The sequence below is a fragment of the Teleopsis dalmanni genome, chromosome 2, assembly GCF_002237135.1.
Source record: "Teleopsis dalmanni isolate 2A chromosome 2, ASM223713v2, whole genome shotgun sequence".
Taxonomy (NCBI): Eukaryota; Metazoa; Arthropoda; class Insecta; order Diptera; family Diopsidae; genus Teleopsis; species Teleopsis dalmanni.
In genome coordinates this window covers 162,294,817-162,321,861 of record NC_051847.1, presented here as the reverse complement: position 1 = coordinate 162,321,861, position 27,045 = coordinate 162,294,817, and the positions used below count along the sequence as shown (strand labels likewise).

Sequence of the window (27,045 nt, the reverse complement as noted above, 5' to 3'; positions counted from 1 at the left end):
ACTTTGCATTTTGCTTCCAATAGCTATAAAAACTATACAACTTTTTACCTGTACACTTGAAAAATTTGTGAAATCCTTGAAAAAGAAACACAAATACTTCATGAAAAAGTTTATTCCTTCCAATTTCGAAGATTTTCTTTAATTACTTGTGAAAACTAAAATAAGTGAAAAACTTGAAAATTCCTTCACTTCGAGTAATTTGCTCACATGCAATGAAGTTGAACTTGTTCCTTCAGTTATGGAATATTTGGCTTTGGCGATGGCTTTGGCTTTCTCTACTGATACGCAGTTTAGGTTAAAATTTATATTTTATATTGTTTCGTTCTTTTGAAATTGCAGTTTGTGCAATTGAAAAGTTTTTACTTCAAAGCAAAAAGTTGTTCATACACGACTTCATACTTGTTCAGCTCAAATGCAGATACCCATAATAGTACATGTCCTCCAGTTCCCTAGCCAGGTTGCTGTATGTACAACTAGTAGTTGTAGTGCTAGAACAAAGCGCTCAAATTGTGTTGAAGGTATTTTATTTTTCTATTATTGGTCGTAACAAAGCATTTCGGATGACACCAATATTCTTGAGCAAAATCCCCTAAAGTGAGGTTGCAAAGTTTCACACGAAAACGTGCATTCAGTATTCAGTATTCAGTTGTGCCCGTGATCAGATCAACATTGTGAATTCCATATTCCAACTTTTTTGTGAAAGTGCAGCACAAGTGTGTCTGAACCAGGCGCACGGAAACAATTTCAATATGTCCTTTGGTATTACTTGATACAACTTTATCCATGTTGAATTTATGGCTATTTGTTTTTAACAATTCCAAGGTCAGAACTATTTTAAAAAATTGTAAATAAAAGATATAAAATTGTTGCTGGAGTTCTCGCAAACTTTTGCAATTCCCAACAACAACAGCAACTTTTTCGGTAGTTGCTTTTTATGGACTGTGAAAACATGAACTTCTTAAACAATGAAACTAATTTTTATCTTTTTTTCGTTCTCAATAAATTATTTATCAGATATCAATTATTTTCATATTATTTTTTACTAATATTTGTTATAATAAATTTATGGGTACTTTGAACTGAAATCGCTTATATTTTGTGTTTTATTTTTTTGAGTGCCATAAAATATTTGAAATCAATTAACGCAAATGGTTCATTAAACTGAGCTCAGTTCAACTGGAAGTGCAACAATATCCTTTATGCTTGTGTTCGCTTGATCCTTGTGCAAAATGAATGCATTGTTTCGCTGCTATAGCAATGCGCGTATTAAACTTGCATTGTAGTTGTTGTAAAATGCATAGTTTAAATGGAATAATACGAATTGGGATTTATTAATTAAATCGAGTGAGGATTACAGGACTTAGTCGTGTATACTCTACGTAAATTATGTAATTTAAATTCAATATTTTCATACAGCTTGTATGTAGTTGATAATGCAATTATGCCTCAAAAAATAATTGAAATACATTGACAATAGCAATATCAGCAACAACTAACCAATATGCAAAATAATAATTAAATAAACTCACGCATATGAAATTTGGAGTAAATATTGGTTTATAAAATATGTTTCCCACCTGCAATCTGCAATCTGCAAGCTGCGACCGATTTACAAACACTTTTAACAGAATTCTAAAATACTTTTAATTAGCTTAGACCACTGAATATGGATATTGAAACTTTGGCTTACAAATACCCTAAAAAGCTCCAACCAAGACCGCAACCACGGCCACTAATGCATTTCTGAGCCACTGCATCAGTACTGCATCAGTACTAAAACCGATTTCGCTGCAAATATTTATAGCGGCGCAGGATACTTTATGTGTAATTCAAATAAATGCCATAATTTAATGCAAAATAAAATGAAGTTGAATTCGCTTTTCTGCTTAATTTATTTTACTCGTAATTTTAATTTACCAACACATAAATGAATCGTTTTTATCTCGCTCCGCAAACATTCCCATTACTACTGCAATTTCTTTTGAATATCCTTAAAAATAATTTAATTTAATTAAAAATAATTACTCTCAATTTTCATTATAGAACTTTTTCTTTGACATGAGGATTTTTAATTAAAATATTTTTCATTTAAAACTTCATTGAAAAAAGTCCTTTGAAACTGAATGCATTTTAATTTTTTAATGATATTATATTTTTTTGATATATTTACCATAGGGAATTCCCATAACATAATGTATTAATTTTATATTTCGAATTAATAATTTTAATGGATTATTTAGTCTAGTGTGGATTTTAAGTAAAGTTAAAGTGAACTTAAATTAAATATAAATAAAAACGTTTATATTGTATATAATATTTTTCTCAAGGGATTTAAGTTTGTTTCGCGTCCTGTTTTTGAATTGGATTTTAGCAATAAATTTACTTTATTGCTAAATAAGATTAATATGATTTATTGAGTCATTGAGTCGAATTATATCACATCTCTCATATTCGTATATAGTAGGTTTCTTACCTAGTAGTAGGTAATATTTTTCATAATATAATTGAAATTTTAATCACTAACAGACATAATGTATAGAGATTACAAATAGTTACGTATATGCAGTACACATATAGTAGCGTATATATAGTATAGTTATAGTCATAGTATAGTACAGTTATGGACTAGGTATATATTTTAGTCATTAATTTCGTGTATGTGTATTTAATGATCAAAATAGTGTTATTAACTTAATTAAAATTATTATTGAAACAATTTAAAATGCAAAGTAATAAAACTAAAAATTTTATTAATTAAAAATTTTAGTAGACTACATATTCAAAAACAATATCACTATATTGTCGAAAAGTCTTAAACATCTTTCCTTTACCTTGTGAAGTAAATTAGAACACGCCTAACAAATTTAAGCAAATGTTACAATCTTTTTTTTGATTAGGTCTAAATCATCAGAGAAACCATGAGAGATATAAAAAAAATCCAATGACGGAGAAAACTTTTTAAGTATTCGACTCCAATATAAGAACCAGTAATTTCGATTCAATTGATATTGATATCTTCAAATAGTGAATTGTAGGCGAGCTAGTCATGTAACAATAGATATTATGGTCTGAATAAAGTTAAAGAAAATATTTACGTTATATGCTTAGAAGAAAAAAGGAAATAGAAATTAAGATACACCCCTCATTTATCATAATTCCGTCATTTTTGGTATTGTAGTTGTAAAATGAATTTGTTTAAATGAAATAATAAAAATTATTTTACAACCACATCAGGCAAAAAAAATAGGAAAATATTTTATAAGCTTCTCTTTAGTAATCTCGAAACACAATTCTAATTTTTATATATCTAAATTGTACACACCAAATTTTATCGAGTTATCTACATGAACGACCAAAAAACTAGTTGGAGATGAGAATGTGTTAAGAAAATAATGCGAGCCAGCTAGTTGGACTCATTCATCGATTCACGATTTAATTAATCATTACTGTCATCATAATTAAGCTATTTCTGTGTTATATATACCTATATATGTTTAAGTTTCGTTATTTACCTGTTTGGTTGGTTTTTTTGTTTTAATTTTTCCATATCCTATAGCTGAATTACAATATTATTATTACTATTTTTATTAAATATTACAGTAATCGATTTAATGAAATATTTGCAAAATTTAAGCATTTGCTTAGCGACTAAACAATTCTTAGGTATAGGTCCAAAGTTGTACTAAAAACTTTTGGTACAATAGCCAAAAATTTTTGGCTATTTCGTTTTTATCTAATTATTAATCTTTATGTTAATAGAAAATTATACACCATCTATAATGAGGTCTGTGTGCTTTCAAATATTGTCCCTTAATATTAAAATTTTTGATTTCAATTACTAGATTTAATTGATCATCGTTTCACTACACCTTCTACAAATAAAGAAATATAAATATACGAATATTGCCGATAGTTGCCAATGCAAACAAGATTGATAAATAATTATTTCAATCCATAGTTGGACTAGTATGCACCATCAGAAACTTGGATTAAGCATTCTTGGTTAAGAAGTATATTCTCAAAAATTATTTCTAGGGGGGTCTACTTCACGGTACCTTTCAAACAAATGAAACAACAGAGTTAATAAAATTTAAATTGCTCGGAGTATTGGTTTTTTTCGCAATATCGGTGATAATAAAATATATTTTTTAAAATTAATTTAAAAAATTATGTATTAAGTTATTGTGAATTATTTATTATTGCCCTATTAGCTTGCTCAAAAATATATGATGTTGATAATACTACATCAATCATTCCATCTCATTGCCGATTGATATGTTTATAGAGTTTTTCTATTGTGATGTCTGATAAATACAATTTTTGTATATTTGTTAATGTGATCTTAGTATTTTGATTCAACCATATATTCTTCTATTTTTAAGTTGTTTATACTTGAACTCAAGATACTCTAAGATACTTTATGAAAAATCAAATGATCTTATTGAAAACATCATAGTTTATTGCAAAGTTATATGTAGAGTTAAAAATTTTTTTTAAAATACAAGTATATTGAGATGTGATAATATGACACGATTAAAAGATGATCGATATTAGTGAAAACTTATTATCTATTATAAAAAAAAAAAGAGAATACAAGTGTCAATTAGAAGTGAAGGAGGTGTGGAGCATTAAGTCGATGTGCTTGAATTAAATTTAAGTGTCCTGAATGGCTTTAATACGAAATCGTATTTCCATGCTTAAAAGCAAATAATGACGACAAATACCGTAAAGCAGTTTGCAAATTTTAACACGCATATAAAGTAAAACACACTCACATACTCATAAAGCAAAGATCATAAAATTTTGTTGAAAGGATTCACACACACACACACACACATGCATGCATGCTCAAGGACTCCACTTCTATGTTGCGCACTATAAAGGAACATGTGCAAATTCACATAATTTTAATGTTTGTGAGTTTCTTCACCGAAGCTCCGGAGGTGAGGGGCTAAAATTTAAATTTTATAGCCACTTAAAAACACGTCTTACACGATTTTGGAACGCTGCGATTAGGTGGAGATGATGGCGATGATGGCGTTGATTGGCTTCTGTCAACGCAACTGTTATGCCTCCCAGCCAGCCACTTTGTATGAAATGTAAATACAAAATCGTGTTAATTTCGCATAACAAAAGCCTAAAATCATTTGAAAATGTAAAATGAAAATAAAATTGCAATAATAAAAAAAATTACACTTTCCTTCCGCGTCGAGCAGCCACTAAATTCAAATTCGTTCAAGTAGACAATGGATTCGCACAGAACATTGCCGATTCCCTAGACAAGCATTATATGAAATATAAAATTTTAATGAAATTGTTCTTAAGAACAAAAAGTTCAGTACTTGTCGTTCAGTCGAGAGCCAGAATTTGTGAGTTGGAAGCTGAATTCTTGAGAGTGCAATAGATTAATTTTACAACTTCATCGACGGTGTTTCTTCCACATATAAAATTAGCTTTGGAAAAATATGGCTTTTGAATTTATGCTTTTATTGCAACCGAAATGTGATAGGCTTGAAAATATTTTGTTTTATTGTATTTTTTCCCTTTATTATGCTGAGAGCGAAGTACATTAGTTTGATTAAAAATTTTATACAAATTTCCAGAAATACCATAGAAAGTTTGTTAAAAGTTAATAAATGAAGTGCGTTTTTAATAGTGCATTTAGGGTTCATGTATTTACTATGCATATTCGAAGTCTCAAAATCCGAATGAGGACATTTAAAAGATAAAGTTGAATATTGTTCGAATATATAATTTGGAGTTTTAATATCCATATATACGCAGATAAAAAATGAAGATCCATATAGTTCGAATACAAAATTCGAATTTTAATATTCAAATATATTCGAGTATAAAATATAGTTCGAGTACAAAAATCGAGTTTCAATATCCGAATATGCGCACATAAAAATTGAAGATCCATATAGTTCGAATATATAATTCGAAATTTCAATATTCGAATAAGCGCACATTGAATGATATATTCATATATTCGAATTGTCTGAACAGTTGGAAAATCAAATCATTCACACAATATAAACAACACTAATTTATATATTAAAAAAAAGAGGTAAAATAGCATAATAAGAATACAAATTTTAATTTCTTAGTTCACGGGGGAATAATACCTAAATAAAAAACAACAAATCAACATTTTCAAATAGCATAAAAGTTACATAAATTCTAGAACCCTTCAATTAGGTTTAAAACATTAAGAAAGAATGTATAGAATTTTAATAAACTTCAAACTAAGCAGCACACTTTGTTTCTTTCGACAGTTAATATGTAGGAATGTAAGAGATGTACACTCCTTAAGTACCAAAAACCCTTATTACGTTCAAATTTTCAATAAAGGTTTGATTGATTTTAAAATCGAAGACATTGCACAGACATTGCATGTTGTACACATAATGTACAGTTTGCATCCGTATTTATATCCAGTCTCATGAGGTGGTATATTAATTTACAGTGTCCTATTAAGATTCCTATGTTCATTCTAAGTTTTTCTTTTGATAAGTCCATAAAATCCAAGTATCTCCTATTCTTATAGGTACCAATAAATAATGTGGATTGTGTTAATTCTAGTAGATTGTCCCAGTAAACCTTTTTGACCAGGTTCTGTCTAATTTTTATGGGAGAAAGGAGAGTACTGTGTCCTTATCTACAGAAAGGTTCTGGCCCAACCATCGGTGTTGTTGCTCCTTTCCTGGCTAGTTTATTTGCGTATTCATTTCCGCATACGAATCGACACCTTATTATATTCGCTGAGTATCAAATTAAGTATTATTAAAGTTTAATTAGTTTTGTCGAAAAAGCTACGCTTTCTTATAATGACAAAGAAGCTATTTTTTTTAGCAACACTCGAAACAGGGTTGCCATTCGAACCCCTTTTAATTATGTCTTTTTAAAAAAATTGATATGTGTAGTAGTAGATGTTATAAAGTTACCTGTTTATATGTATAGATATGTTTAGTAAATCAGAGTTCTGTAAAATTATTTTTAATTTTCAAAATGATTTCAAAAACATGTTAAAAAACTCTGTATAAAAATAAAGAAACTATATAAGCACTCTTTATGAAAATTGATTTTATACATAAATATACGAACTAAAAACTTCTCCAAATCTTATGCAGATCTTTCAACAAAAAATTTTAAAACTTTTTTCTGCTAAACTTTTGCTAAAGTTTTAAATGTATAAGGAAAATATCACTTAACAGTGTAAATATTATATTAAATTTTATTTTTTTTCATAATTTTATTACTTCACGTATGTCAAAGTAGCAACCATCAAGAACGCCTGCGCCTTTTATTTTAATTTATGGGACTCCACTTTTTAGCTTTAATGTAATGTTTAATGTTAACTTATCAAAGTATCTTTAAATATTGCTTCTTTGGAATTCTCATCTAAGTAACTTAACTGACAGCACAAGTGTTTGGCATGTGGCCTACTGCGCTTTAAAGCTGAGCTCTTCTGAGAGGTGTTTTTTTTTTGAATTTAATTTTTTTTGTTTTTTGCTTAGAAGCAGGAAAAATAATGTTTCGTAAAATATGAAAGCAGAATGCCTCAACACCTTCTGTAATACTTAGATGTATTATATGCGTAACGAAATAAATATATTTACTTACTTACTAACTTACTTATTCGTAGATACATACATATATATACATGTACATAGATATATACATTCATTTATGTTTAGAATCGCTGACTGGTTCTGAATTGGCAACCTACGCAAACACTGCCATCACGCACCTCACAATGTCAAGTGCTAATATTGAAAATTTTATGTAAAATTTTCAACAGAAAAGTGTGTGCCTCATTTTAAGTCCACACATTCGCATAAATAAGGTAAACGGGGCGTATGAGTCGCAGCATGTTTCTGACAGATACTTTCTCATATATCCTTAATATTTACATACATTGTGACCGAAAAGCTTTCGGAAATTCTCATTTAAAATTCGCGCGCTGTATATTTTTCGATATTTTAAGTTTATGTAGTTTGGCAGCACTGTCCTTAATTACTATGCCAAAAATGAGCGCGATCTGTCAGACAGTTCGTTTACGGCAGCTGTTGAAACCAGTTCACCTCAGTAGTGCGTTGCGAAAAAAACAATGGAAAAAAATATTGAACAAAGAGTTTGCATCAAATTTTGTTTTTCGAACGAAATTTCGTGTGCAGAATCGTTGCGAATGCTACAAAAGGCTTATGGGGAATCAGTTTTATCGAAAACTCAAGTTTATGAGTGGTACAAAGCCTTTCAGGACTGTCGTACGACCGTCGAAGACATGCCGCGTTCTGGACGACCTTCGACCTCTACCACCGACGAAAACATTGAAAAGGCAAAGGAAATCGTGTTCAAAAATCCTCATGTGAGTGTTAGAGAGATAGCACGAGAGCTAGGCATCGGTCGTGAGATGGCTCGTTTGATTTTGGTGGACAATTTGTGTATGCGACGTGTCAACGCCCGGCTTGTTCCGATTCACCTCAATTTGTTCAACATTATCAACGATTTTAAGGCCAAACATTCAATAAATACCATCGAACAGCCACCGTATTCACCTGATCTTGCACCGTGTGACTTTTTCCTGTTTCCCAACCTCAAATTACCACTCAGAGGAACGCGTTTTGAATCCATAGAAGACGTAAAACAGAATTCGCAGAGGGAACTCAAAGCCATACCGGAAAGCGCCTATAAAAAATGTTTTTATGATTGGAAGAAACGTTGGCATTTGTGTATCGCTTCTAATGGAGCATATTTTGAAGGAGATAAAATAAATATTGATGAAGATTAAGAATTTTGCGTTTTATTTATTTATTTCCGGAAACTTTTCGGTCACAATGTACTAAAATACAATTATGCCTTGTTGTGCGCTCGTACGCGTGTACTTCCCTGTAATATACATGTTGACTCAAATTTGTGTATTTTATTTATGGGATTCCATTCAACTTTTATTTATTTATTTTTATTTTTGTTTTTGTTTTTTTCCTTAAATTTTGTTGTTTTTGCTTTCGTTGCAGGTAATGAAATCACTGGATCCACACGTAAATGTTGTACGATTTCTGGGTTGTTGTACAGATAAGGATCCAATATTTGTGATAATTGAATATGTGAATCGCGGCAAACTACAAACTTATTTACGAAACTCAAGAGCCGAGAGGTGGGTATCAGTATACGTATATGATAAAAGAGTCAAACAAGTGTTGGAAAGGTGTTAATTGGATTTTTATGAGATTTTCATTAATTCATTTATTGTTTTACATTTCAACTATTTTTGAAATTTAAAAATTATTTACAATTCAATACTAAACTGATATTGAGTAATTTAAAAGCATTATGCTTTCAAAAAATATATTTAAATAATGAATTTTTTTATCCAATATTCCATTCAAAAGTTTATCAAACAAGCAAAAAACCATTTCTAATTAACTAGAAATGATTATTTTTTTATTTTATTCAATTTAAATAAAAAAAATTTAACAATTTTTTTGTTTAAATGAAACTCTTTTGTCCAATATTCCGGAAAAATTAGTACTTCAAAAATAAAAAAATATTAACAAATTATTGCGTAAAAACTAAATTATTTTGCCCAATATTTCGAAAAAAATTATAACTTGTAAAAATTTGAATTAGCAATAATAGCGGAAAATAAAATAAATATCTATTTTGTATTATATACCTCATTAAAATGTTCTTTTTAGTAGGTCTTATAGTACTGCATCATTTTGATATAATTTTCGATGATTAATCGGCACGTAACTGATTAAAGCGTTATCATTACTCAACGGATATTCATTTTCAAAACATCGATTCTCTTATGATTGTTCTCATAAACATAATATCTTTATATCGTAGCCTCACAAAAAAAACCAATAGTGCATCACGCTAGAACTTAGTGTCTACACTAAGATCTTTGTTAATTTACTGAAATGCTACTATATATACCTGATATAGAATTTTGTCCCACAAAAAAAGTGCAAAACGAACTTGATATGTATCTTCCATATTCATTGCATCAATTTTAGGGAAAGAAATGTTAATCAAATGACTATAATAATTAAAATAGACGATTTGTGTCACATCTTTGTTGTTTTCAAAACAAACATACGCCTCTTGCAACTCCATACTATATATCACAGTGATATATATACATCACTGATATCAATATAGTGATATTTTATAGAAGTAATGATGTTTTGACAATTACTTGTGGATTTTTAGTACTCCAAAAGTGACCATTTCTTCTGTTGAAATTTCCACTAAGTGAAAAATATTATGAAATAAATTTCTTATTAAAAACATTAGTATAAACCTTAATATTAAAAAAAATTAAATGCCAAAATTCATCATTTATATGCTGGTTCTATCACACAACCTGCACATATTCCAAGATCCATATCCATATAAAATAGTAAACATTAAAGAAGGCAAGTAATTAATTCAATGATAGTTCTGTTTAACTTTTGTCACTGAAATAATGCCGCAAAATCAGGAACACGAAATGGATATCCCTATATGTATTAAGTATATTGAATATACAGGTATCACATTATGTGTCTAACTAACAATTATATTGATTCTATAACATCCGTTTGTATCATAAATGTTTCCTTTTAAAATAATTTTGAACTACTATATGATTCTGGTTATGTACTATACAAGTACACTACTACAGAATGCAGGATATATAAAATAGGCATGTAATTGTCACTTCAGTTATATTCTATAAACTATCTATTTAAGTACGAATAGATGAAATAGATAACAATATAAATTAATCAATGAATAAATAAAATAAATTTAAATAAGAATTAAATTTAACTAGTTTAGTGCTTAATTAAAACAATATATTTTTATGTCCCAAACATCAGAATCAGTAAAACAATTTATTCTACTTATATGATACTCAAATCAAAACTACATATACTATTACGTATTATATATATAATTTATCTGTTATCATCACCTGCAGATTAAGTTCTATATGATTCATTAAGAATTTTCCCTACTTAATTTACATTTCTCCTTAGGCAGTACATAATATTAAAAATAATATGGCAAAAAAATGAATGAGTACCCAAAGGATTCTTGGAGGACATGTGAACAACATCACTGCCCATAAAGGCCAGTTATTTCTCATCACTTACTCAAGTGATTTTTGCAAACAGAAAATTTATTATTTTTCTTAAAAAATTCCAAATTCTTTCGAAATTTTTTGCATAAATGAAAATATAAAAAATATAAAAAATATAAAAAATATAAAAATACTTTAACTAATATGGTATATTTGAAAGGAAATAGTGCAAACAATTTATATTAAAAGGGTTAAAAATTGATTGAAGAAATTTGCCTAAGGAGGATACAAAAAAGGTTGCACACATCCTGTGATACTTGCAAAATGATTCTGATGCTAAAACAAATCGAAACCTGCAATTTGAAGTCTTGAATATCAAATCGAATCCAACTAATGCCTCCCATCATTTTCGTATAGTCTAAGCTTCAGTATATCTCAATAAGAATATATAATTTTTTATATTATTTTATTTATTTTCTCATCTTATTTTGTTGTTTTTGCGCTTTTGGTTGTTATTGCAGACATTACGGCAACACACACGGAAAATCGAATATCCTGACGTCAGGCGATTTAACATCATTTATGTATCAGGTTGCTAAGGGTATGGATTATCTAACGTCGCGAGGGGTAAGTTCAAGTAGGAGTATATTTCATGCAACATATTTGCTAAACACGCACACTCTCCAGCTCTATTTCACATGAAATGATTGTATGATTCTATGTAAGTATTGGGATAACTGCAGCTCTGTACTTAGACTGAAGGTAGAATTTCTACATGTACTTCGTACGACGTACTGAGAAGCGTTGAAAAAAAAAGAAAATCTAATAATAAATGAAATGGTGCACCAACTCGCCTTACTTATTCCAATAAACTCGTTAAACTGTTTCACGATGATACAGGATGCGATGGAAGTTGATGGCTGTAGCGTGTAATATGTCTACCCAAAAAAAGAAGAAGAGAAAAACAGAATTAAATTGAAGTTGCTTATTTAAGGATATAAATTTTATGGGCTTCTACTGAATGCGTGATTCCCGTATAAATATACGTACACTATATATTCGGTGCCATATGCAACTGCTTGTAGATATGTGGATTCATGTCTTCTAGGTTTGTTGGCATTACATTTGTCGTTGCTCAAATGCCTTTTACTTGGTTCTGTTGAAATTGTAAAAAGGAAGTTGTGAATTTTTATTTTACTTCATTTATTCTTTCAGTTCTTTTTTGTGTTCTTGTCAACTTGTCACGCTTTCCTTTGTGCTGGAAACGCATTCGCCATGTTCACATGTTTATGATCCTATACGGAAATAGTTCAGGAAAAGTAGGTAGTGCATAGTCTACGCACTCGTGCCGAAATGAGCAAATATCAAATGTTTTATTGACTACGCGTTGACATGAAATATCTTTTATTCGTAAATAAACTTGACTGGCTTACATTTGCAGACTAAAGATTCCTTCCATACGGAAGGAAATGAAATATTCTATTTAGGACGAGCATAAAAAATTCCTACACAATTTTCACTTAAGTTTCCAATGCAATAAAAAAGCAATAACGTACAAAACTCCAACCAAATACTGCAATAGAGAAAAATATTGCAAAATATATATTAAATTTTAAACTAAACATTTTTGATATTTCCATAGTCAAATATTGAAATTCTTATATTAAAGTTGATATATAAAATGAAAAAAAAAATAACTCCATGTTATCATTTAAACTGCCATACTACAATCTTAAAGTTGCGTCCTCTTACGAAATTTTCACCTTTTAAATTAAAAGTTTGGTACAAAGTTACTTCGTTTTGACATAAAACTGTGTAGTTACAGTTTCAACATAGTATAAAATAGTTTCTTAAATCTATATTTTTTAGTGTTCGAACGCTATAGTCTTTCTTAGGATATTTGAATATGAAGAACCTATGGTCGAAGGTAGAGTCATCAACAGAGAAATTATATTAATGGAATATTAATTTGGCAATACAGCTGTTTTCAGTAGTACAGCCATCATCAGTGGTCTTGGAATTATTTCTAGTATTTAATTATTCGTAAATAATTTTTTTAGACTGCAAGTACCAAGAATTGAATTCGTGCGTTACCACAATAATTAATATATATATATATATATATATAGGTTTCCAGTAAGCTGAATTAGCGCTTATTACGTCGATATTTCTGATTTCACTTTGGTTGCGTACATTTTCAGATTATGAACAGATTGTTCCCCCCAGCATTCACTGTCATATATACAGCCAAACAGGATACATATATATGGTTGCATTTGTTCTGTATATTTTAAATCTGTAGACATCTTTTTATCATACAAGACACAAGTCAAACTATGCTATTAATTTAAGCTGTGTTATTCTATACTATGCGTAATCTTCTCTACCTACTTTTCCTACCTCCTTTGCTTAAAATTAACATAAGGTTTTTCAATTTCGAGACAATTGACCATTCCTCATTAGGGTTTGGTGCAGATCAGTACATATGTCAATAAACACCGTACTATGAAGTGTTCAATCTCTTCTCCATTCCAATGCGGCTTATGTTGCGACTTTAGTTGCTTAATTTCCGTTCTAGGAAATTGCTTATGTGTTTAATAAGCTCAGTCCTATTTGTCACAGAGAATGTTCTATGTTATTTACTCCTAGATGTTCGCTTATCCACGATGATGTTGAAAAGTATTGGATTAAGTACTGATCCTTTATTAAAGTCAATGCTTGAGTGTGGTCATAGAACATGTGGTTGTATCTATGTTACGTGTTTGTCATAAGCGTATAAGTAAGGTGATATATTGCCCCCGTATATATCTAGTTTCATGAGAAATCCAGAGGTAGTCCCTCGGCATTATGTACCAAACATATTTCTAATTGCATTTAGATACATTACAGCTTATACTAAAGGCATTTGAGAGATATATAAATTCAAAATTTTTAGAATGGATAGCTAAATGTTATGCCAAACTAACGGTATCCCAATTTAAAATTGGTGGGATACTCACTTCTGATCACACTTCTGAATTTTTCTTTATATTATTCTTAAAGTATTAACCTAAAGCCAAATTTGGGTGTAGATTGTGAATTTAATGGCTTTATATTGTGTCAAAACTATTAAAGCCAAACATTATTTTTTCTATATAATGTGGCAATTAAGATTCAATGTTTAAGAACTTAGGTGTAAAATGTTTGTAACATTTAATGCTTTTAATCACAGCTATTTTTTCTTTTGTTATTTAATTCAAAATAAATGAAGTTACAACTACAAAGTTATTTTGGAGTATTTTAGTGGATCGTATTCTATAGACCACGATTCAAAAGTTACAAAAGTGACTAAGGTGAATTTTAAGTCCGCATATTTTTCAATATAAATAATAATCTATATAGTAATCTATATTGAAAAATATGCAGACCTTAAATTCATCTTAGTCACTTTTTCAACTTTTAAATCGTGGTCTATAGCATCGTATTTCGCTATACGATCCACCAAAATATTTAAAATGCAGTTTTGAAAATATGTTTGTAATTTCTTTATGTTACATATTCTATTCATATTCTGCAATAACTTGTAAAAATTTTTCCATTTATTTAACTCTTTCCCAATTGGTTAAAATATTTTTATGAAATATCATCATTATCATTTCGTGACATTTCTTCTTTGCCAATGATTTATTGCGTTATACTTTAAATATTTGATATTCTATATAATATATAATTTTTATGTGTCATGGTTACCCCATAAGACGTAATTATGACATATAAAGTTGAAACATGTTTTTTTCCAATAATTATTTAAACTTAATTTTAATAATTTATATGAAAGTTAAAATTATTAAATTTACTTCACAGATCATTCACCGGGACTTAGCAGCACGGAACATTCTCATTACCGATGATCACACCTGCAAAGTGGCGGATTTCGGATTTGCACGTGATGTTGTTACATCCAAAATTTACGAACGCAAAAGCGAAGGAAAATTACCCATAAGGTACGTTTGCCAATTTTCAGTTAAGCTTAATTGCCAGCCACGCTGTCAGTGGAATTTTTCTGTCCAAATTAAAATAACAGTCAACAAAAATGGCAGCGAAATGAAAATAAGTTCACGTTTTGGAAATTGAGTTTTCCTTTTTTCCGCACAGCGTGACGTTAACCAAAAGACATAAAAATAAGAGAAAAAAGTTAAGCTTTTGCCAAATTCAACCAAAACACTAAAAAGCAGAAAAGTTAAAAGCACAAAAAAACAAAAAAACAAAAAAAATAAATAAAAGTAAATAAGAAGAACCCAAATGACAGCGACATCTGGTGTCACGCCAAGCTGGTGCCCGCTCGTTAAGTGTTGCCTGTCTTCAGCGAAAGCAAACGCGAACTCGAACATTGAGCATCGCTTTACTCCAAATTAACAATTTTGGCAAAAGTAGTATGCAGGATGGGAGCGCAAGTGTGAAACAGCAAAAAAGGTGTATCGCTTTTTATTACGATGGCAACCCACAACAAAGACGACAGCAGCAGCAACAGTCGTTGAACACCAGAAAATCTAATCTAGCCTCATTAACCCTTTTTATGTTGGCCCAAATAAGTGCAGCAGTTGCTTGTAGATTGGGTCGCCATAGAAGCGGGCCAGTGAAGCCGTAAAACATTAGAGCAGCAATTTTGAGATCACTGCAGCCCTCAAAAGGATCCATTTAAATATTTAGTGCGCGTTCGCTGCACATCGCAGCTCAATTCCCACCAGTCGCATGTGTTGGCTGGCACTCGGTGGTGTTTTGTGAGGTGTTGGGCCGGTCGGTCGGTCGGTAGCAATTATTAGATATAAATAACATTTTCACGAACGTTGGAAAAATGCACAAATAAATTTTAAATTGCACAATTACGAAAAGCGTTGGCGTTGGCGTTGTGCATAGAACCGGAATGCACTGTGCGCATACAGGGTGCTTTACTACTGCACAAGCATGTTTAAATAAAATATGAAACAAGTACAATAGTTCAGTTTAGTATTCTTTTAAAAAAATATTCTTTTATGTTCTTTCGTCGTTCCTGCAATAAATTTATTAGCACATTTCCACATTTCCAGTTGCCTAAGATTTTTTATGTTCGCTGCATTGGCTCTGTTCACGGTGCATTTGGCACAGGCTTTGATGTACTGTAAAGAATTATGGCTACTTTAGTATGTATTTTCCGGCACTAAAAATATTTCTAAGTACTCATTTCAATTCATGCCAGCACAATGTTCTCACCCTTGCGCCTCGCTTAGAATCCTCGCAGAAAATGTGTGAGCATTGCTATGGAACTTCAACGTTACGCTACTGCAACTAATGATTATTGAATAGGATACAGCTGTGCAATGCAACCATCAGCCTGCTGTTGATCCTTATTTCCTCTGCACTTCCACTTCTTTTATTCGATTTCTGTATTTTACAGATTTTATTCATGCTCCCACTTATACGAGTATAAGTTCATGTGTGTGGCACTAGTTTGTCTCATTTGGGTTGCAGCACGTGATGCTGTCGTTGGCGTTTTAGTAGTTGGAATTGTCATTGATGCTGGTGTTGCTTCGCTGTAGCACTCCTGGTGAATTATTGTTTCAGTTGCATTTGTCGTTCCTTTCCAGTGCTGAGGTTGCTGATTTTTTTTGCAACGTTTATGAGTTTAGCTTAGCTAAGCTGTTGCGCTTTATAACAATTTTGTACACTTTTTAAATTCACTTTTATCCAACACTGCACCACACTCCACTCCACTCCACTCCACTCCACTCTTATACTCTGCCACTTCACCACTTCGTCACTCTGTTACTCAGTTACGCTAGTATTAGCGGAATGGTGTTAATGTTACTTTTCACTAAAAGCGTACACGTTGCGGCAACAGGGTTCCATGGCACCTACTCGCATGTGTGTACTGCTTCTGTTGCTTCCCTGCCATAATCGGGTAATTTCAAATTCATAAGTGCTGCATTCATTTATTCGTGCCATGAAGCCTCATTGCAATGAAATTTGTTATATTCATAAAAAGTACACCAAAAGTAAATACAACCGGAAAATTCAAAGCAAATGGAGCAAATATTTATGCTCCGGGCGCTGCCTCGCATACAAATGACGCAAACGCCAACGATGACATGTCATTTTCCATTTTCCTATTGGAATCTTGTATTCATTCATTTATATAATTTGCATTTGAATGAAAAGACATAATTTCAATTTAATTATTTTTGCTACAAAGTTTGGATCCCGAATGGTTTTTAATTCGGTGCTAGTCTGAATCTGTCATATTATTGCGGATGAAAAAGAATTTACATTTGATTTAAGGACTATGACAATTTTAGAAAGCCAATAGCTGATTGGCTCTATTACTACACGATTTTACATTTTAGCAAATTATGATTTATAACTGATTAAAGTCGGTATTTAATATCTACTGTAAAAAAAAATTATAAGAATAATTTTATTATCAGTTTCTAAAAAAAATTAACTATTCACACTAAATAATAAAGAATGATATGATACATTGAAAAACTCATTTCAATCTATTTCATTGAAACTTGTGCAATATAATAATTGATGCTAGAAGTAATACTTAACAATAAAGCCTCTGATTGAACAGAACATTGCTATGTTGTGAGATCTTTTATATCTCATCTCATTTTGGTCTTTGATCAACCAAATTGCTTATTATCTGCCTAATAATAATAAGAATCTTTTGTTGATTAGATGCTAACTACCTTTCTTTTGAGTTAACATAGATACACAAAATGTGACAAGAAGTTTCATTCAGTATGAGCCTGTCTATCTTATCTTAGTGACAAGTGGTATAATATTTTTGTATTGTAATGATGCCTAGCCATTTATTTATGAAATGATGTAGTAGCTCCCTTGTCCAGATCATTAATCACCAGCCACAAAGGAGAGGATAGACCACCTTGAGGATATTATTCTGCAAGACTAAACTTACCGTCCTTTTATCTAGCTTGAAAGATATCTTGCCATGGTAATGGTGAAAAAACCCCATCTTAATTACATTATTCTACAAGATTAAACAAAGCGTTGTTTTATTTAGCTTGAAAGATATATTCCGATGGCGTAAAGTATAGTTCAAGCCAAAAACCTGAATTTAAACTCATTGGTGGTTAATAAGAGCACCTTCCTAATCCTGGAATGCTTACAAAATAATTGTCTTGAAGTTAAAAATATTTGCTTTTGTTAACTAGATTGTATAAAGCAATATTAAATGACTTATGATTTTAGAGTAAGTGAATTAAATACCTTCCAAATACCTTCCAAATACGTACACATTCATATCAAAAGTCCTTATAGAGTATAACAATGCACTCAATGAACTGGCTACCTACAACCAGGTCTCTCTGATTTGGATACCCGGACATGAAGGACACGAAGACAATGAAAAGGCAGATCTTTATGCCAAAAAAGAGGCAAAAGAGCCATTCATCTGTTGAACCGCTTTCTTTGACTGTAATAAAAAACACATAAAACATGAGACCAAAAAATGGATACAACAAAACATCATGGAATATTGAAATAGCACTTGAATTTTGATACCAAAAGAGCAAACACCGCTTTCAACCTAAACAAGAAAAGTCTAAAGGCACTCTCTGGTGTATTAACAGGCCACGCCGCCTACACCTCAACAAAACAATATATCCGACACAAATATTTGCAGATTCTGCTGAGATGAGGAAGAGTCTATGAAACAACTGATGTATGGAACTGTGACACACTAGGCCACAGAAGATATAAAATTTTAGGTGCACACCAACTACAGGTTGAAGAACTGGTTCGTTTCCTTGAGATACTAAATTCCTAAATACAAAGGGGTGCAAAATAGATGAAACTGAACGCAGTGCCGAAGCGTAACCTATAAACTAGTACTATTACAATGTATTAAATTAATTTAAATATATTTCTAGACGCAATAAATAAAAAAAAAGTTTTATTGTTTAGAGCTTAGATATCTCACACTGCTACTGCTCTTACAATAAAAGCCTTAGAGATTCGAGAAATATTTTTTTCCCTTTTGGCTGTAAAAAATTAATTTAATTTTATTTGATAATAATTTATTAAAAGCTTACTTACATTCTTCAAAATGTGTTTTCAAGAAGAAATTTGGTCGGTCATAAATATTTATGAATTTTAAATGTATTAAAACATTTTGCCACACGCAGTCACCATTCCAACAAAATACGTAAACTACATCTTCAGGAAACACCAGTGACCTCTTGAAAACGATATGAATAAGTTTATTGCAAATACTGAATAAATGTTTATTCACGGGATCTTTATATTCTACATAATTGATTTAGTTCTGTAATATTTTCATTTATATTTTATTTACTGATTTCATGAAATCCCCCCTCCTGCTCCATCTACTGCATGAGCTTCTCATTTTATTATTATTTCTTTTTTTATGCGCAGATGGATGGCAACGGAGTCTCTTTATGATAACATATTTTCTGTTAAATCGGACATTTGGAGCTTCGGCATACTAATGTGGGAAATTGTAACACTTGGCTCAACACCATATCCAGGCATATCAGCTGCAGATGTTATGCGAAAAGTAAGTGTATTTGTTTATGAAGGAAAACTTATATAATATTAAGCTTGAATCGATACACAAAAGGAATAATAAGACACTGCCATGTTGCCATACTGCCATATTGCATTGAAAAAATCTCATACTTTTTCCTGCGTGTTTTGCTCTGATAATTCAACATAAATAATAACAGAATAACCACATCAGGTTTTTAATAATGTAGTGATTTGTGAAAACGGAAAGAAAATTATGTTATATTAAGATAGATACTCGTGCTTATTCAATAATGCTTTAATATGCCATATTATATAAAAAAAATAAAAATAACAAATTATTTAATGTTAATTTTTTTTGCCGAAGAGTTCGAATAAAAATGTTTTGTTGTTGTCTTTTCATTTCTATTCGAACTCTCCCAACTTAAATTATATTTATTCATGCTTTAACTCATTTGATTTTTTCATATATTTAAAAGACAAAAGAATTCATTAGTTTTAAGGCAAAACAATATTAAATCAGAAATTGAAATATATAATTTTAATATAAATTATTAACTTATAAAATTAATTATTATTATCTTTAATATTAATAATGTCTATATAATGCCTACAGGTACGTGATGGTTATCGGCTAGAAAAGCCTGAACATTGTCGCAGGGAACTGTATAACATCATGTATTATTGCTGGTCCAGCGATTCTAATGAGAGGCCAACTTTCTTGGAGGTTGTTCAGATGCTCGATAAATTGTTACACACCGAAATGGATTACATTGAATTGGAACGTTTTCCCGATCACAATTATTATAATATCGTTAACTTAAGTGGTGAAAAATTATAAATCAACCAAAAATAATATTCATTATTGTTTAAGATAATATAAATAACATAAAATACTTCTGTCAAATCTAATCAAATCAAATCAAGTAAAACGTATGAAAAATCAATTTATTTAAAATCAAAGTACACATATTATATTGTGATGGACAATGGTTATTATTATAGTCTTCTCTATTACTACAAAATAACTGCCAGTATATGAAATAATATATATATGTATACTATATAGTATATCTACTGAATCTGTGACATATTTTGATAATAGGAATAAATTGCAACAATATCCACATAAAGTGCGAGTACACTAGGTATATCACAATCCCTTAGACCCGCTCTATAAAAGTAGAACACAATTCTGTCTGGAATTCTGACAAATCCCAATAAAAATAATATCTTTCAATTATTGATAACGAAAACTAATGATTTTAATAAATAATATAAATAGTAACAGCATGTATAGTATATTTAAGTAATAAGTTATTTATTTTAGTTTTTTAATTTTCAAATAATTTTAGTTTAGTTTGTCTGTAAATATTTTTAAACATTAAAGACTTAAATGTTATTTATTAAATTAATTAGATATAAATATTTTTATATAAGAGTAAGTTCAAAAGGATTGTGCTCATGGTCAATATTGTATAAAAAGAAAACTATATATAAAAAATAAATAAATTTATAAAATGCAAATACTTATTTTTATATTATTTAAAATTCATTTTTTAAAATCTTTAAAATGGCATTTATAAAGAGAATTCTAAAATGTAAATAACAATTCAATCAAGAAAAGACGAAGAGCATCTCAGCTCCACATATTGTTGAAAGACACAATTTCTTTAAATTGATTATATTTCGGAATCTTTAAAACCGCAGGGCCTGGTGCAAACTGCTCTTATGCTCTTAGATATTTTATATAGTATTTTAAAGGAAACAAAATATCTTTGTTCCTATTAGAACCTTTCCAATTATCCTGTTATAAAGTGTTTCGAATTTTTAAGATTTATGATTATTTGGTACTCGTTTGAAAGCCATCTAGGTATTATAATAAAATTTTGATTTTTGCGATGTATGTTCAGTATTAGTTTAATGCTGTGTATAATAATATCTTCAACATTTTTAATTAGAGTCGATGCTTTGAAGACAAAACGAAAGTTTTTCTTTACATTTCTAAAAGATTACAGTATTAATAAAACTGACCATTTAAAAAAATCCCATTTCAGATAAAACTGACCTTAGATAAAACAGATTATCAGACTCTCCATGGGTAAAGACGAAAGACTTATTCAATTATCTAAATACCTATTCAATTATCTGAATTCGATTGAATGGATTTAGTCTGTATTCTTCTATTTTAGTGGTTCTTGCAAGGAATTTAGTAGCAAAACGATGAACATTCGCCAATTGAGGTACATGGAAAGTTATCTGATAGCCTACCACTGCAACCAAACAGCCAACCAGATAAAACAGATGACCATTTAAAGAAATGCATTAAATCACAGTGTTATATTTTCTGTAATGTAATTAAACTTATTTTTATAACCTAATATTAATATTATATGCTTCTTGGTAAATGATTGTTTTATTATATTATATTTATTTATTTTATTTTATTACATTAAGGTTAGATGGTTTATAATGGAACTCTTATAGTACATTCACACTGTCTTGTTTAGGCAGTTTTGCTCATTATTGCCATACAAAGTGGATGATTTACCATACAAAACGCTTTCTTATAAATGAACTCATTATTAATAAATGAGTTCATATAAGACGAAAAATGTAATATGTAATCTTTAAATATAAAGGAAGGATTTTCCAAAAGGAAAATTACAAAAATTTGAAATATGTGCCAAATGTTTTATATGTAAAATGTAAACAAACAATAGCTAAGCTGTATACAAAGGAACTGAGAAAGTAAGTATCTAATAAAATCTTTGTAAAATATGTAATTGACATATAAAATGTATATAAATGATTTAATATAAAAATTTATTTTAATTCTTTTGTGCTATATATTATTAAGCGAAGGTTATAATAGTTTCATCAGCCGCATAAATGAGCTCATAATAATGTGAACGTCCACTCATTAATATAAACAAATTAATCTGTTTTTATTTGGACATCAAAAATTTTTGTAAGGTTGCCTATAGTGTTGCTACGACTATATTATTTCTGAACAGTTTTTATAAGTTTTTATAAGGTCGATTGAACATTTATTTCTGTAAATTTCTGCATATAAAACCATTACAATAAATAATTAAATAAATTATAATAATTTAATCTAATTATAAATATATTTGCATTATTTGCAAGTAATACTGAAAGATATAACTGAAATTGGTACTATTTAAGAATATATTATGTATCTTGCCGAAATTAACTAATATTAAGTCATTGTTTATTATGTATCTTAATCTTTAAAAGCCATTTTATCTTCATTCTTCATGAATGAATGCGTGGGGAATGTAAGGACATTTTGTTTCCTTGCGCAAAATTAATCCTAACTGCTACAAAATTATTTTTCAATACAAAACAATAAAAAAGGAAACAACAACAACAATAACAAAATAACTTAAAAAGCAATTTTAACAGACAATCCAATTGAAGCAACACCATAAAAACCAACAGTGGCAATTCTGGTGATTGGGACAGGGACCGTTTGGGGGCAAATATAGGTCAGTAAGAGCTCAAAGTCATTTGTTTTCTAACAAAATAGATGAGAAAGCATTTCTTATTCTGTTAAATGCTGAAATTTACTAATTTCAATACAAATTCAATATATTTTTAGCCATAAATTCGAAAGGTACTCGAACAAAGGCAAATAAATTGAGTGGAACAACACTTGAAGCATGTCAACACATCAGTCAATGGAAGCATCGACAACACCAGCCACACCAGCCACACCAGCCAAACCACTTCAACGCAGCTCAGGAATAATTGAAACAGAATGAAACAAAAACTTTAGTTACCAGCATCGATACCAAAACTGTCTTAGTGACAGTTAAAAGATACTCACTCCGGACTCGTTCCGAGCTAGCAGCATAAATTTTGTTTAGGAATAATGCTACCCTTGAGTTTCGCTTGTATGCTGGTGAGATGTGGTGAACTCGGCAGAGATGGTGTTTGCATTTTTAAAAGCTCAAAGCGTTACTGTCAACGACGCCCACTTCCTTAGCCAAGCCGTTATTGCTTTTGTCATCGCTGTCGCAGTCCTTAACGTAATCATTAACGTGTTGGTACAAGAGAATATTAAGATTAAGAGTTCATCAAATTAATGCAAATTTATACCTTTCAACTGAAATTACAATTTATCCTTTTTGAAATCATTCGAGCCGTACAAGGAAGCCAAATGCAAACAAAACTGTCTCATGGGCGAAACAAAATTAGTTAATCGTTTTTAAAGGCTATGTAGCGCTGTGTGTAAATGCTACATCGACGCTGCCTCACATTCGCACTACGTCCACACACAATTCGGTCTTACCTTCCCCCACTCGCTTCGAGCCGTTCCAGTTAATTTTGTTTTGTCGTACCGCATCAATATAAATGCCGATAACAATGGGTTACGCAAAACAACAGTTTAAATCACCTAACAGTCACGCCCAACGCCTTCTAAGGATTTTGTATATTTCGACCACAGCACGCTCATTACGTAGCCAAAACATGTCAAAATATTCTCGTACAAACAATCGAAAAATTAAGCAAACACACCGACAGACAAAGCGAACGAGTTGGAGTTTGGGGGGTAAAGTGCTGTTTGAACGAGCTTAAGCTGCCTGCGAAGAATAGCAAAAACGTTCGCCTAAGCTACCGACAATGAGATGACAGCGACAGGAACATTACCGTCTTTAAACATCCCCCCCGCAATACCATGGTGGTCTACATCATCGAAAAGGTTGGAAATATTTTTAGCGTTTTGCTTCTTGTTTAATGCAGGCAGTCAGGCAGGGAAGCTGTCATTTAGTCAACTCGTCGGTCGAACGGATACATTCACATCGTTGATGGCGTCTATGAGTTTAGAATAGATAAATAGTTATGGTTGCTTGGTTCGAATGCAAAACTCGTTTGTTACTTTCACGGGTGCCAACAAACACACAAATAATGAAATTGATGTTAGACGTTTTCCTTTCCTTCACTATATTTATTTTTTTCTTTTTTCCTGCAATTTTTGCCTTCTATGGTTTACTTGTTCTTTTGTAGTAGCAATTGTTGTTGTTGTTGTTGTTTTGTAATGCCTAAATGGACGCATAAACATTTCGCTGCTAAGCGCTAGTAATCCCTCACGTCCTGTTTAGCGAAATGTGCGCTAGAGGCAATGTTTTTAGTATCGTTAAAGCAATTTTTATGGTAAATTTAAAAATTTACGTAACATAAAGCGCTATTCGGTCTATTTATCTCTCCTCACCCCCACTAATTTACAACATGGTATGCTTTTAATGAAATTATACGCGATTAAACAAATGCCCATGCACCCGCCCAGCTGTTACTTTGCTGACATATAGACGTGAATATCTCACTGTATCTGACTGTATCTGTAAGTTATGTAATTACTACTTTTGCACACACAGATTGATGTATTTAAAGATTCTAGTTAAGATTACCTAAAAGGCTAAAATATTCCAAATTGGAACATAAACAAAGCGAGAACGAAATAACGTAATAGAAGTGCTGTGTTTTCCGGTACGTTTTACTTAATATGCAACAGATAATCTTGTATTGGAATTATTTTGAACATATTGGAAATTACTTATTAAAAAAAATTTATGGAGAAGGTTATAAGACCTTCTCTGTAATATTTTAATAAAAGCATTTTTAGCATTTAGCTAATATACATCAATCCTACTACACTGATCTTATGATATTATGTTTTGTTTGCGTTTCGTTTCGCTAGAAAGCTAGAATATGGGTTGAACTTTTATTAGAATCTAATGGTAGAGAGTCTTCTAAGTAAATACTAAACTTTATTATATGTAATTATTAATTATAGTTATAAGTTAATAAATTTTTATAAAGAATTAATCAAAAAAGTATCTCTGAAAACATATGGTGTACATTAGTTGAAATGGACAAAATATCATGTGATTAAAGCTGTGATTCAAAAGTTTTTCTATTTGAATTTATTTTTCTAAAATATTTTATTCTTTAATTGCATTTTAAATAAGGTAATTAAAAGATCTGGGTAATTAATAATGAGCGCAGAAATTTAAAACTGAAAGATAATTTTTGTTATTATTCCTATTTATTACGAAGAAATAAACATTTTCTTTGTATAATTAAAATATTTGGGAAATATTGGAAATGAAAAAAGCTATACATATATTTATGATCAGTTTGACAAAAACAAAATGAATGAACTGATTTCATCTATTATCTATTACCTATATCTATTTGAACTAATATAAATAAAGAGCAAAACTTTTTCACTACAAAATTTTTCCCGTCAAGGTAAAATTAGAGGTCATCGAATTCTATATAATTGAAGACAATGTAAAAACGCCAGTATTAATAAAATTCCCCCAGTCTTAGGTTGAATTACTTTCACATCCGTGTTGGATAGAACATATAAGATAACAATTGATTGATTACCTAGTCAGAACAGATTTGATGGTTAGAAGGAAGTTGACTAGCTGGTAAACGAGAGTATTCCAATTTTATTCATAGGACCTTTAATCGAATTTCTTAGACTGCTAAGTTTTAGGCTAATTTTGAAAAACCTGTAGCAACCTAAATATCTCTATTAAGTCAACAATAGATATGTTGAAAAGTTTCTCAGTGAAAAAATATTTGAACTTAGATTAGTAACTGATTTCTTCTATAAACTACAATTTCTAAAAAATGTGATTAATAATTGTTGAAGCCGTGATTGTTAAGAGACGAGTTCAGATGGAGTCCACACAGTTTTTCTTGAACTAAATGGGGATTTGATCTTGCACTCAATAATATTATAAACTTTTTAAACCTGTTTAAATTGTCTAGATTTCTTTCCAGAATATATTTTAATTCTGATAGTATATATGTTAATTGTTGTTTCTAATAATAAGTTAAAACTGTCCAAGTTCTTGTTTGTATGTCCATCTATTTTTTTACTGATAAGCAGTTTCTGAACTATTAACAAATATAATGAAATTTCGTACAAAAACGTCTTGTAAGTATTGTCAGTGGATGATATAATTTTAGGATGAAAGCACATGACAGTGAAAGCTCTACTCTAGTTAAAGCTCTACTCTATTTAAAGCTCTACTTAAGCGGACATGGGCCACTAATTATAATCTGACGTCATTGCACAGTTAAAAGAGATGTTTGTTTATGAGAGTATCTATTTCACAGAGTTTTACATGTAGGTATAACTGTTTTTGAATAAGGCACAAGAAATTCGTTATAAAATTCAATAAATTATTAAAAAATATTAAAATGGTCTTAAAGTCTTGTGTTTTTTACCATTTCCACAAGCCAATTCTTCAGCAAAGTCTAATATAATTCTACTACACAGAGTCCTTTTTTATTAAAATTTGGTTATTATCCCAAATTCTCAATAACTACCAATTCGTAGATTGTTCTGAATTTTTCTTCTTTAAGATTGAAGAACTTGACTTTTTCAAAACGAAACAAAA

The 27,045-nt window shown here is 30.3% G+C and overlaps 1 protein-coding gene across 1 annotated transcript in view; it reads left to right on the top strand.

The window, feature by feature from the left end:
• The window catches only part of LOC119676048 (tyrosine kinase receptor Cad96Ca-like), a 34,265-nt gene extending 13,824 nt beyond the window's left edge, over positions 1–20,441 (top strand). The window contains exons 3-7 of the mRNA XM_038087271.1: positions 9,021–9,160; positions 11,596–11,701; positions 14,918–15,057; positions 19,490–19,631; positions 20,217–20,441. Of these exons, the coding sequence (XP_037943199.1) occupies positions 9,021–9,160; positions 11,596–11,701; positions 14,918–15,057; positions 19,490–19,631; positions 20,217–20,441 (753 nt within the window). The remainder of the gene's footprint in view (positions 1–9,020; positions 9,161–11,595; positions 11,702–14,917; positions 15,058–19,489; positions 19,632–20,216) is intronic.
• The last annotated feature ends 6,604 nt before the right edge of the window (positions 20,442–27,045 follow it).